At 32.4% G+C, this 12,061-nt stretch overlaps 2 protein-coding genes across 2 annotated transcripts; one reads left to right on the forward strand and one right to left on the reverse strand.

The window, feature by feature from the left end:
• Positions 1-253: 253 nt before the first annotated feature.
• On the reverse strand, positions 254-2,731 carry LOC106672877 (CCAAT/enhancer-binding protein gamma-like). Its single transcript, XM_014404655.2, has 3 exons — positions 2,479-2,731; positions 1,059-1,215; positions 254-445 (listed from the first exon to the last, which is right to left on the reverse strand). Exons 1-3 carry the CDS (start codon positions 2,578-2,580, stop codon positions 351-353), a joined length of 354 nt encoding a protein of 117 aa, XP_014260141.1. The 5' UTR covers positions 2,581-2,731; the 3' UTR covers positions 254-350.
• Positions 2,732-3,146: 415 nt separating this feature from the next.
• Positions 3,147-11,495, forward strand: LOC106672875 (protein DENND6A). Its single transcript, XM_014404654.1, has 4 exons — positions 3,147-3,694; positions 7,967-8,250; positions 9,422-9,976; positions 10,509-11,495. The coding sequence occupies exons 1-4, from the start codon at positions 3,417-3,419 to the stop codon at positions 11,066-11,068; spliced, it is 1,677 nt and encodes a 558-aa protein (XP_014260140.1). The 5' UTR covers positions 3,147-3,416; the 3' UTR covers positions 11,069-11,495.
• Positions 11,496-12,061: the final 566 nt, after the last annotated feature.

Raw genomic sequence — 12,061 nt, forward strand, 5'->3', positions numbered from 1 at the left:
ACAGTTAAGCATCTTAACTTACAAAAATATTTAATTGTCTATAGAGACTAAATTTTTCTTAACATCAGTAAAAATGCTGAATTAAATGAGTAAACCTAAAATTTACACAAACAAAACTTTTTTAAAAAATGTGATAAACAATAATACGACAACACATAAAACATCACACACACTCGCTCGCTCACATGCACAAATAATCTTATTACATATACATATGTATACTTTTTTTTAAGCAAATGATGTATGCATTGTATTTTTTTTGTCAAAATAAAAATATTACTACAAATAATTTTTTGAGGTTAATTACCATAAAAATATCACAGAGTTTAATAAAGTGGGATTCCTCCATTTTAAGTGTTGAAGAAGCCAGGATCTGTATCTGTTATAGGTTCATTGTCAGCAAAAAGTGTTTCAAGTTTGACATTATGTGGGACACTGGATGAACCTGTAAATTAATTATGAATGTAATATTACAAGTTACATTCTTTGCATACAACTTATTTACTAGAATAAACTATTCTTTACATACATTAATTATTATTGCATTTCTGTTATAGCAGTTCATTAAAAGTTTGTAAAATCATTGTTATTTATAAAAAAAACTATATTATCATATATTGATAATATTGTTGTTGTTATTAAAATTTATTTTTTATCTTGATCCACTCTATTCCATTTGTTATATACTGATTATTATTATTTTTTTTTTTTCAATTTATACTTATTATTTCAACTAGATTATTTCAACTAGATTATTTCAACTATGAGGTTATATGAACCCTCAGAATGCTGGTTTTGAAAAAATCCCATTTATAAGTATGTCCAGTTCGAATGCAGGGCACTAGATTTGAACCCAGGACCTTTACGGTCAATTGCGGCCACCAACCTCCACCCACACCCAACCATAGGTTAAAGTGTTCAATCTTTATAAAGCATTGAAAAAATTACTGCATTAATAATTTAATTAATTAATATCATAAATATTAACAGACTTCTGAAGAAAAAGTTAAAAATATATACACACAACACAAAAAGTTCTTAAAAAATATCGGAACCACCTGCTTGGGCAATAAACATTTCCTTAAGGAAAGCAAGCTCTTGACTCAAGAGTTTGATTTTTTCCTGAAGCTGATCATTTTCTCTTTTAAGATGTTCGACTCTTTCAAGAGTTTCCTGAGTCCTTTGGCGAGATTTTACTCTGCTCCTTTTGACAGCCTAAACACAAAAAGTTATATTAATTGTAAGTATGTTATGACTCTGAAAGTACACATTTACAAGGTAAACACTTTTTGCTCCACTAGACAGCCTAAACCTTCAAATAACATACTCACTCAAAGTGTTTTATTTTCTGCGTAATTGTACCAGTAGAAATACTGATTGAATATAAAAAATATATTTTTTTTGCATTGTATAAATTCACTTTTTTCCACATCCTACACGTATTTGTTAAATTTAAACAATGTTTGTAAATCCCAGGCCTTGAAGATGATCTCAATAAAGATAGAAACGTTGGCACGATAAAGAAAACGTTTTTCTAAAACCTACATTACACCAGACTGCATCTCACGATCTCCAAATAATCATTAACTAACGGTCACTAAACACCACACATAAATTCAAAAGGTTACATAATTAGACAAAATAATTGTCTTCAAGGCTTTCTGTTACTTGAGACATATTTCTTGGTTATAGGATAGGCAAAAATGAGATTTTTTCTTAAGTTTCATTGCTCATTCCCTATGAATTTAGATGAGAGATCATAGAATGATGATACAATGTTGCGCAACATTTCATACTGCATATGTATGCCCTCTGGCATGAGTGATATATGAAATCATAGATCATCTGGGCTTCTCACGTTTATGAAATGCGAACTAGATAATGGAATTTTTGAAATATGATAATTTGGAAAATTTTGATGTTTACAACTACAAGTCAGAAGGGAAAGAATGATAAAAATTTAGATTTTTCAACTGGAAAACAATTGCCAATGGCAAGAAACTGGAGGGCAATGGCAAGTTTGTACCGAGGCTGGAATGGTTTCTCAATACATTATTCGAAATCTTTACTCTGACCTTGTGAAATACTTTCAAACTGGTAGGTCTTCTATTTGAAACAATTTACAAAACCTGACAATTACAATACAATTTTTTTAGAGAAAATTAAGAGCGCCTCCTGAAAATAAATGTTATATTTCCTTTTCCTAATATGTTGTAATTGAATAACATGATTTGGACATACGCTATACAAACTTTCGCGGCAGTTTTAGAGCATCTTCTCGTGATTTATTTATCGAAACTTGCCCAGTACTCAATAGGTGTGGACGCGTGACAATGTCTAGCAAAGTAGCAACATCTGGGGGCAATGCCCATCCATGTATGCACATTCCGTTGTTCGTTTCTGGCCAATGAAAAATGTTATACGGAATGAAAATGCTTGTCGAAAATGTCATCGACTAAGCCAAATTATATGGTTTACCAAGTTGTTCCTGTCCCGTTTCTTCCTATACTCTTCGTCGTCACTACTCTCAAGTCCCTCCTTGACCTTCTTCCTCCCGCGTTGACCTTTCCCAGGTGCCATTTTTCCACCGCGCTTTGATCCCGAAAATGTGTTTATAACCAGTTTGATCTCAATCTAAATGTAATATTTAAATCACCAGAAATCTTTACTTTCTACTATTTTCCTACTGTCACAAACAAAATAGAAGGTAAATGGCCTGTTTTCTATTTGACAAATATATTATACGTGTGTAAATCGATACACTGACCCAGAACGAATTTTTGCAGCAAAAGAGTGTAGAAAATCGTAATAACTTTTATTAAAAATTAATAACTACTTTTTTAAAATAAAGTTCTTTTTTATTGAAATCAAAAGCAACCTAATGACTGGAAGGTCTCGGATTCGAATCTCAGCGACAGAAATGTTACGTTAGTGGCAAAACACCGAAAACATGGAGGTTGATATGAGCGCTGCAGTTGTGGACTCACTTTTAAAAAATTAAACTCTTTTTTTAATGTTTGAGTTTGTGTACATATATACTTTACATTAAATTTGTTCTTAATTGTTTAACAAAGTGAACAGTTTTAATTGTCTGATATCAATTAATCTATCGATGTCTATAGTGCAGTCGTATCGGAGAAAGTGAGAAACCTGCTCTATATATCGATAGTATTGTACTGTTTTAGTGTTTTCTTTTATTTGTGTCAAGTGTTGTTTAGTTTTTGATGTTTTATATGTATATCATTATCTTTGAATTATGACTTGTTACAGAATGTCGTATTTGATCCGTGTATGTTTAAAATATCGGGAAGTGGGAGGATTCGGTTGTTAACAGGGCAAACCGTACGATGGACGAGTCTCTTTAGCTGGGCCCTGTCCGTCTTCAGAAGTGAGTTTTGACAGGTCGAAAGAAGGGCATGGCGTCCGGGAGGCCGGTGGAAAGCAAACTCTTTAAGAAATGGGATAGGTTCAACGCCTGGATCCACACGATATGCGTGGTGACATTCGATTTGGAATTGGGACAGGCGTTGGAAGTTGTTTATCCACCAGCGAACGAGCTTAGCGAGGAGGACAAGACGAACGTCTGCTACTTAGCGTTTCCCGATTCAAACTCCGGTTGCTTAGGCGACACCCAGTTCCACTTCAGATTCAGGCATATACCCAGCGACAAAGACGACTCCAAGTCCCACTCGAGGTAGTACGACTTTTTTTAAATTCCGACCAAGAATCGGAGTACACATCATCAATCGAATAATTTAAATACTTTACTAAACGGACACCTGTTACTTAAAATTAATCCTAGATTCACTCATTCTTAAATAAACTGCTCAAAAATGAACAGAGATATATTGCCAATTCTGTAGTATTACTTTCCCCAAACATTTTTATTTTATTTTTATTAAAAGTTGCATTAAAATTTTTTTGAAATTATTAAATTATTATGTTGTTACTGAAGGAAAATTTAATTAAGGAATTTTGAAAAATAAAAAAGCTTTAATTCAATTTTTTTTTTATTGGACACAGTAATTTTTTTGCACAATACCCTGTACACTGTCCTCTGTTAGCTCTTTGCACCTGTTAGGCATACTGTTAATAAGTGATGACTTGTTAATGAGTACAAATACTTTGCCTACAATTTCTAACATTGTATAAATTCATTTTTTCACATCTTACATGTATTTGTATAATTTAAATAATGTTTATAAATCACAGGCCCTGAAGTGGATCTCAGTGAATATCGAAACGTTGGCACGATAAAGAAAATATTTTTATATATTTATATATTATTATAAATATATATATACCGACGTCACACCAGACCGCATCTCACGATCTCCAAATAATCATTAATTAAATGGTCACTAAACACCACACACATACACACACACACACACACACACACACACACACACACACACACACACACACTATTTTTAGTGCCTAGAAACTAAATTTAAATCCTTACAATAAAATAATAATTTTGGAGAACTTTAGAAATGTTTACACTACATCGGGAAAGCTTAAATAAAAGTAAAAAACAAAGTTTTAAAAAGGGATGATAGTGAATTTTACAATGACCCGTTGTAGTTTGTTGTTGTAACAGAAATGTAGGTTCATCACCTTACACATCTAAGAAAAAATCTCACTAGCATGGCCAGTGTTATAGATATTTTTTATTTTATGCCTATATATTTCTATTACACTTAATAACTTAAATCTATAATAGGATGTTTGTACTTTATAATAGGTTTTGTAAGGTAAGTTTTATACTATGTAATATTCTACATATTTTAATATAATTATTATGTACTGATTTACTCACAGCTTAACTGATAGTAGATTAATTTACACATCTGATATTTTCCATGTTTAAAGTTATTTTTTTAGTATCATTTCATTTCATTTTTAATATCCTGAATTATACCCGGTCTTGTCCTTTTACCGGTTCTGATATAATCAGTGTGTATTGTATTGACATGTAGTCAGCGTTGTCAGCATGTTCTTGAAGAGATACTCCAAACTTTCGTAAGACTCCATAGAATGCCTGGAAGGAATGACACCTAGCTTTAGGAGGATAAATGTCAAGAGAATGCCTAGCAAGCATGCTTATTGCTTTGTACCACATTGGTCCGATATAGGCAATCAATACAATTTGTCTGAAACACTCCATCTTGTTGGGACACAAGACAACACACAGTTAATAAGGTTGTCACTAATTTCATAAGGAATTTCACTATATAGATGTTGCCACGCAGCACTCAGTTGTTGCAGGTCAACTGGTTGCGGATGGCGATTAAAAAGCCTTCTCTGCAACGCATCCAACATGTGCTCAATGGGATTGAGACAAAGGGGAAAGGGGCTGATGGAAAATCCCCAGGTTCTCTAAACATTGATGAATAACTCTGTCTCTATGAGGTGTGTATTGTCATCCAGAAATTGAAAATCCCTGCCAGTGAGATCCCTGGTTTGAGGGTTATATTCCTCAATAATTTATTGGACATAATGGACTGCGATGAGGTTGCCTTCAACAATACTATGTCCAGTTCATCCTCCAGTGTAAATCCCCTTCCATTCTATTACCCCGCCTCCTCCAAACTGCACTGAGGCGAGCACGAACTGTGGCATTGCACGCATTCCCTGTTCTCGGTAGACTCTTCAGTAAGTCCTGCTATATATACAGATAGAAAAAAAATGCGACCCATCAGTAAGGACTCAACATCGTTCCAATCAGTGTTCCCTTCTAGGTGCTCGCTTGCACCATATTTTGCTGAGTTGCTGGTGCTGCAGGTCGTCTCAACAGGCATACGATGTGAGGCCAACTTCCCACAAATGATTTGTAATCATTTGTGTTGATAACAGCCTTGCCAAAACCTTTTACCTTATTTAGGATCTGGCAGGCACTGTGAAATGTGTTCCATCTTGCCATCTTGCAGCAATGACAGTATTTCTGATTTTTGCCTGCCCTTAGCGTTGTAATGCTCCGACATCTACTACCAGGCCTCCTTTTGGCACTAACAGTCTCTAAGAATCGGGCTACAGCATGAGAGACTACGCTCTAAACTGCCAACTGCCTCTGCGATATTCACTTGTTGGTGGGCCTTGATGACTCATTCTCACAATAATATTCCGAACTTCTAATTTAAGATGATGTCTTTCCATGTTAAAGAAAATTCAACTGGATTAAAATGGAGAAAAGACGAGAAAAGGTGTTTGTTTACAAAATGAGTAATCTTCATGTTTATTATTCTTAAGTAAATCCATTATTAAAAATTAGGATTAACTTTTGTTTGTATTTTGAATTTTGTTTTATCCAACTAACATGAATATATCGAAGATGAGATGATGTATCGACCTGCTTGTTGAACAACTTGAACTGAAGGATTTTTGGTGAGGTCACAACAGAAACAACAATTCTTTAAGTTTTTGCCAAGCTTAATCGAAAGCTCAGCAAAAACTTAAAGAATTGTTGTTCTGTTGTGACCTCACCGAAGATCCTTTTGTTCAAAATGAATATATCGCTTAATTTAATTAAAATTAACAGAATAAGAGTACTTTACCAATATCCCTATTCATTTTTGAGCAGTTTACATTTTTTTTATTTACCTATCATTCACTCTCTAGTAGAGTGGTGTTGTAATCAATCTTTTTCCATCACTCTTTTCACAAATTTACAACTATTCTAATTGAGTTCGATGAAAGTATATACAGAATAATTATTCAGAAATCGTGAGATGCGGTCTGGTGTGATGTAGGTTTCAGAAAAACATTTTCTTTATCGTGTCAACGTTTCGATCTTTATTGAGATCATCTTCAGGGCCTGGGATTTACAAACATTGTTTACATTTAACAAATACATGAAACCTACATCACACCAGACCGCATCTCACGATTTCTGAATAATTATCGATTAACGGTCACTAATCACCACACATTTATATACAGAATGTCAATTTACAAGCATACCCCTCTGGGTTTCTCAAAAATATAAAAAAAACAATTAAACATTTTTTTTGTCTCAATTAAAAATGTATCTTTTGGTAGTAAACAATTTGATTTGCAGATTTGTCGCATTCATTCAATTTATGAAAAATTAATTGTTCCTTTTATCTAAGTTTTTGGTTGAGATAAAAAAGTCAGTGTCACGAGCGGAATTCGAACCCAGGACCTTCGGCTAAATATGCCGCTACTCTACTACTTGAGCTATTGTGACTTAGAACTGAGTCGGTGACTTTATCTCAACCAAGACCTTAGAAAGAATAATTAATTGATTGAAACTTAGTTAATTGACTAAAAAAATGTAAAATGGATTAATATTTAAAAAGTAAGAAGTATCACTTCACGAAACACCCTGTGGCGACTTCATAAGTTGCTGAGAATCCAATCCAATTAAACGACATTTGAAAATGGCAAAAAGAGGGAAAATTCAAACGGTTGTAGGTTGAGATGGAGAGTTGGTGTCCGAGTGGTTCGAAGTCACGTTAGCTCAAGTGGTAGAGCAGCGGCGTATCAAGCCGAAGATAGTGGGTTTGAATCGTGCTCGTGACACTGACTTTTTATCTCAACCAAGGCCTTAGAAAGAATAATTAATTGATTGAAAGTTGTATTTATTGTAAGCCCATGTTATTAAAACTATTTTTATCCTTCTGTAAAGCCCTGAGGAAGGCTTAATACAAAACCGAAAGTTTGGTGAAATAGATACAGCTAAGTAAATCCGGCCGGACCATATCCCCCTTAAATCAAATTGTTAATTGAAAAATGTTGTGAAATTGGTTTCAGTCCTCATCAATGACACTCAACATGTAGTTAGACATTAAGGTCTCCTTTATGATGGGAATTACTTTTCTTTATCTTTACTGTAATAATTGACACCCTGTGTAGACTTAAAAGTAATTATTATGTATATATACACATACTCATTTTTTTCTATATTGTGGTAGAAAAAGACAATTTTAAACATTTTTTGCAGATACAATTCATCATCAACTGTAGCATCCCTGGCAAACAAAAATTATCTTTATGGCTATGTCTACTTCAGGCAAGTCAAAGACCCAAGTCTCCCTAGGGGCTATTTCCAGAAAAGTGTGATTGTCTTATCTAAATATCCCTTTGTCAATCTTTTCTTAACGATATGTCGGATGATCGCACCTGAATATTTTGACAATGGAACCCTCAGCATTGAAGCTGCTTGTCATGAAATAGACCATTGGCCAGAACCTGTTACTGGTGAAATTGTCAGTCTTCCACTTCTAGGTATTTATTAGAAAAACAAACTATATTATCTTATTTATGTCTTATATTTAATTACAAGTTGCATTCTTAATGTTTTTAACTCATCTGGTAAATTATAGAGTAAGTAGAGTACGCAAATGATTGAAAAATTGTTCAGAGACGTACAACCATTCGACTATCATTTTATTGATGCAATATTGATTTTAGGGGCACCAGCCATCAATATTTCTTCAATAAAATGATATGTCGAGTGGTCATATGTTCCTGAAAAACACCTTAAAAATATCTTTAAATAAGCAAATGACTAGGAAGGAAAAAGAGGAAAGCAAATGTTTGTTCTCATAGTAGATTTCTCATTATTATTTTCTTGTTTTTTGAATGTTAAAATCTAAACATTTTTCTTAAACAAATGTATCTTTTATTTTCTCTTTTACTCTGATCACTAGGTTACTGTCAATTGTAATGTGCACCAAATAATAAAAAATACATTATCATTACTGTAATTGTTAGCAAATTTTATTAATGGTGTATTCTACTGCTGTGATTATTGATCAGACACAATTGTGGAATTTAATTTTAAAAACGTGCACATACTTGTATCCAATAAACTTGTAAATGGCTTTTTTAAAAACACTGTAACCCCAGTGTTTGAAATTATGCTGTTGCAAACCCCATTAAACAAATAAATAAATACAAATAAAAAAATTAACTGAAAGTAATTTTTAATTTCTTTATGCTTGATTTGAAATATATAACTACATATTAAATCAGATCTAGGACTACCGACAGATTTCATTAAAGTAACGCATTACCTTTTATTAGATTTGATATGCTTCAAATGTATTGATGAGGTTGAATGTACATATATTATGAAATCTAAAATGTTTCTCAATTAATTTAGGTTACTCATTTTTACATATTGTTATTTATTAGTGTTACATATTTATGTAACTTGATGTTGATATGTGTTCATATTTATTATGTCACAATAATAGAAAAAAATCCCAATTGTGAACTATCCTCATATACGAATCTTTATTAAACCCCCGTAAAAAAAAAAAAAAAAAAAAATAATAATAGTAATAATAAATAATATATATACAATGTTCCGCTACCCCACATTTACAATATAATAATATATATATTATAATATGTGTACTATTTTTTATTGTACTTTTTTTTTCTTCTTCAGGCACAGTTCTTCAGGCACAGATACCTGGTGATATTTCATTAGGAAATGCAGCAATACTTCAATCGATCTGCTCAACAACAGTGATACCATGTGTCCATCTTAACAATTTGTTCAGCTGTTTTTCCAATTGTATTTATCATATCCATCTTCTGTGGGAATTAGTGTTAACTGGGGAACCGATAGTAGTTATGGCATCTTCTCCTGAAACTTGTTCCCAGATGGTTCATGCATTGGTCACTATGATAATGCCTTTAGTGTACTGTGGTGAGCATAGGCCATATTTTACAATACATGATAGTGAATTTAAGGAGTACACAAAGACCACTCAGCCACCGCCACCCATCATTCTTGGCGTGACAAATCCATTTTTTTCTAAAACTCTCCAGCATTGGCCTCATATAATTAAACTTCCTGAGCCGGCTAAAGCATCAACTTTGCAGAAATCAAAAATTAAAAAGGGCGTCATTAAGGCTTTTGACAGCAAATCTGGTGTTTACACCCAGTACGAACCATTTTTGCAAAAAGATAAGGCGATCGTCAAAAAACTACTTAAAGGTACTATGCTAATATTTACTCCGTCAACAACTAAAATAATACAGTATAGTGCATGAAATTTTTCAGTTTCAATTGTCAGTCATGTAATATATTGTCATAAATCAAAATATATTGTATATTTATCCAATTTAAGAAATTACAAAAAATTGGGAAGTAATATAATTTAAATTTGTGGGGCCAGCAAGTGTCTGTTGCCAATTAGTATTATAATCTTATTGTCAAAATGTAGAAAACAAAAATGTACAATGTACAAAAAATTTAATTAAATAAAAAAATAAAAGTATACTTTTAAAGACCAGTCAAAATTATTAGTGAATGACAGCTTGTATACTTAAGTACTACATAAAATTTTTTAAATATGTCAATTAAAAAAAAAAAAAATACTAATGGAATTTTTCTTAATGCTAGAGAAAAAGCTGTTAAATGTTTTATAATATGTGTTATTATAATCTATATGCTGTATCTTCCTGATCAGATAATTAACAGGATGAATTGAGAAATGGGTATTTATTTATTTTGTTATTGTTTTTAGGTATCCAGACTAATAGGCCTGAAGAAGTTCAAAGTGCACTACTCAGAAGGCATCTTTTGGAACTGACACAGAGTTTTATGATACCACTGGAAAGGTACATGGCAACATTGATGCCCCTTCATAAAAATATCTCTCCATACAAAGCTGCCCCTACTCCTTGGCCATTTAACCCCGAAGCATTTATCGCTTCCTTGGAGAAGTCAGGCCCACAACTTACAACCGGAACAAAAGGAAATTGGGAAGGTCTTTACAAAAGATTTTTTAGGTCTCCCAATTTTATCGGTTGGTACAACACTCGTTACAAAGCAATGAGTGAAAAATTACAAATACTTCAATTAGAAGCTCTATCAATGGCGGATTTAAGGCATTGGGTTGCTGATAAGCAGGAGGTGGAAATTGTAGATATGATTATTAAAATCAGATGCAAATTGGATGAGTGCAAAACAAGAAATGTAAATTTGAGTGAAAGCACTTTTAAACAATTACAGAGCCGTTTGCAAGAAATAGTTTGTACTTTACCTGAGGACCTTAGATCTGTATTAGAAACAAAGACTAGCTGACCCCCATATATGGGTGATAATTGACTATTTGATTTTTATATAATGTCAAAATCAAAACCAATTTTGGATCTGTAAATAAAAATACTTTATGATAATTGTACAAGCACTTTTATAAAGTGTGGGCTCAATGTAATTATTTTCTTCTTCTTTTTCTTAAGGTATTTTGAACAACTGTTTATATTAACTTTTTATTTACTCGTAAAAGAATAATTTATGATAGAACTAGTGCCAAAATTATATATTGATTTTTTATTTTATGTAAAATATAAAAATAGAATTGATAAATTACAATTGTAGAAAAAAGCACATTTATAGCTCATGTTGCTGTTTAATATTACAGCCTACAAGTTATTTCTTAGTGGAAAAAATGACTACACAAAATCTGATTGTAAAATTAATTATTAAAATATTTATTTTGGTTTTATAAGAGTTGTTTTACTTTGCACCTTGAAACAATTGCTTTACACTGAATTTAAACTGCATTTGTGAAAATAAAATAAATGTATGTAAATCAGTTGTGTCCGAAACTTTTTTTAAAATTAAATTTATTAATTAAACCTGGTCTTATTAGACCAACCTACCATTAATTTTACAATAATATTATAGAATAAATAAATGTTTGCATTCTTATAAACCCACTGGTACAATAAGATTTACATTTCACTACTCACGTTAAACTACACAAGTTCATATGGCTTTGTTCTTTTTAATCTTCTGATCGTGTTTAGGTTCTGTAACAGTTTGGACGCTTCCACATAATCGTGCTAGCTGAGGCGAGCCTGGTGTTTGGCGGCAAATCTTTGTATTTCCGCCGTGACATCAGGGATCTTGAGATCCTTATTCCTTATGCACCAAGGTGCATTGACCATGTTACGTATGATTTTATTTTGGAGTGTTTGATTTTGATATTGCTGTGTTTGGTACAACCCCATAGTTGAATACCATATGTCCACATAGGCTTTATGACTTGTGTATATAATAATATTTTATTTT

The sequence above is a fragment of the Cimex lectularius genome, unplaced genomic scaffold (assembly GCF_000648675.2).
Source record: "Cimex lectularius strain Harlan isolate CLEC.00 unplaced genomic scaffold, Clec_2.1 scaffold46, whole genome shotgun sequence".
Lineage (NCBI taxonomy): Eukaryota > Metazoa > Arthropoda > Insecta > Hemiptera > Cimicidae > Cimex > Cimex lectularius.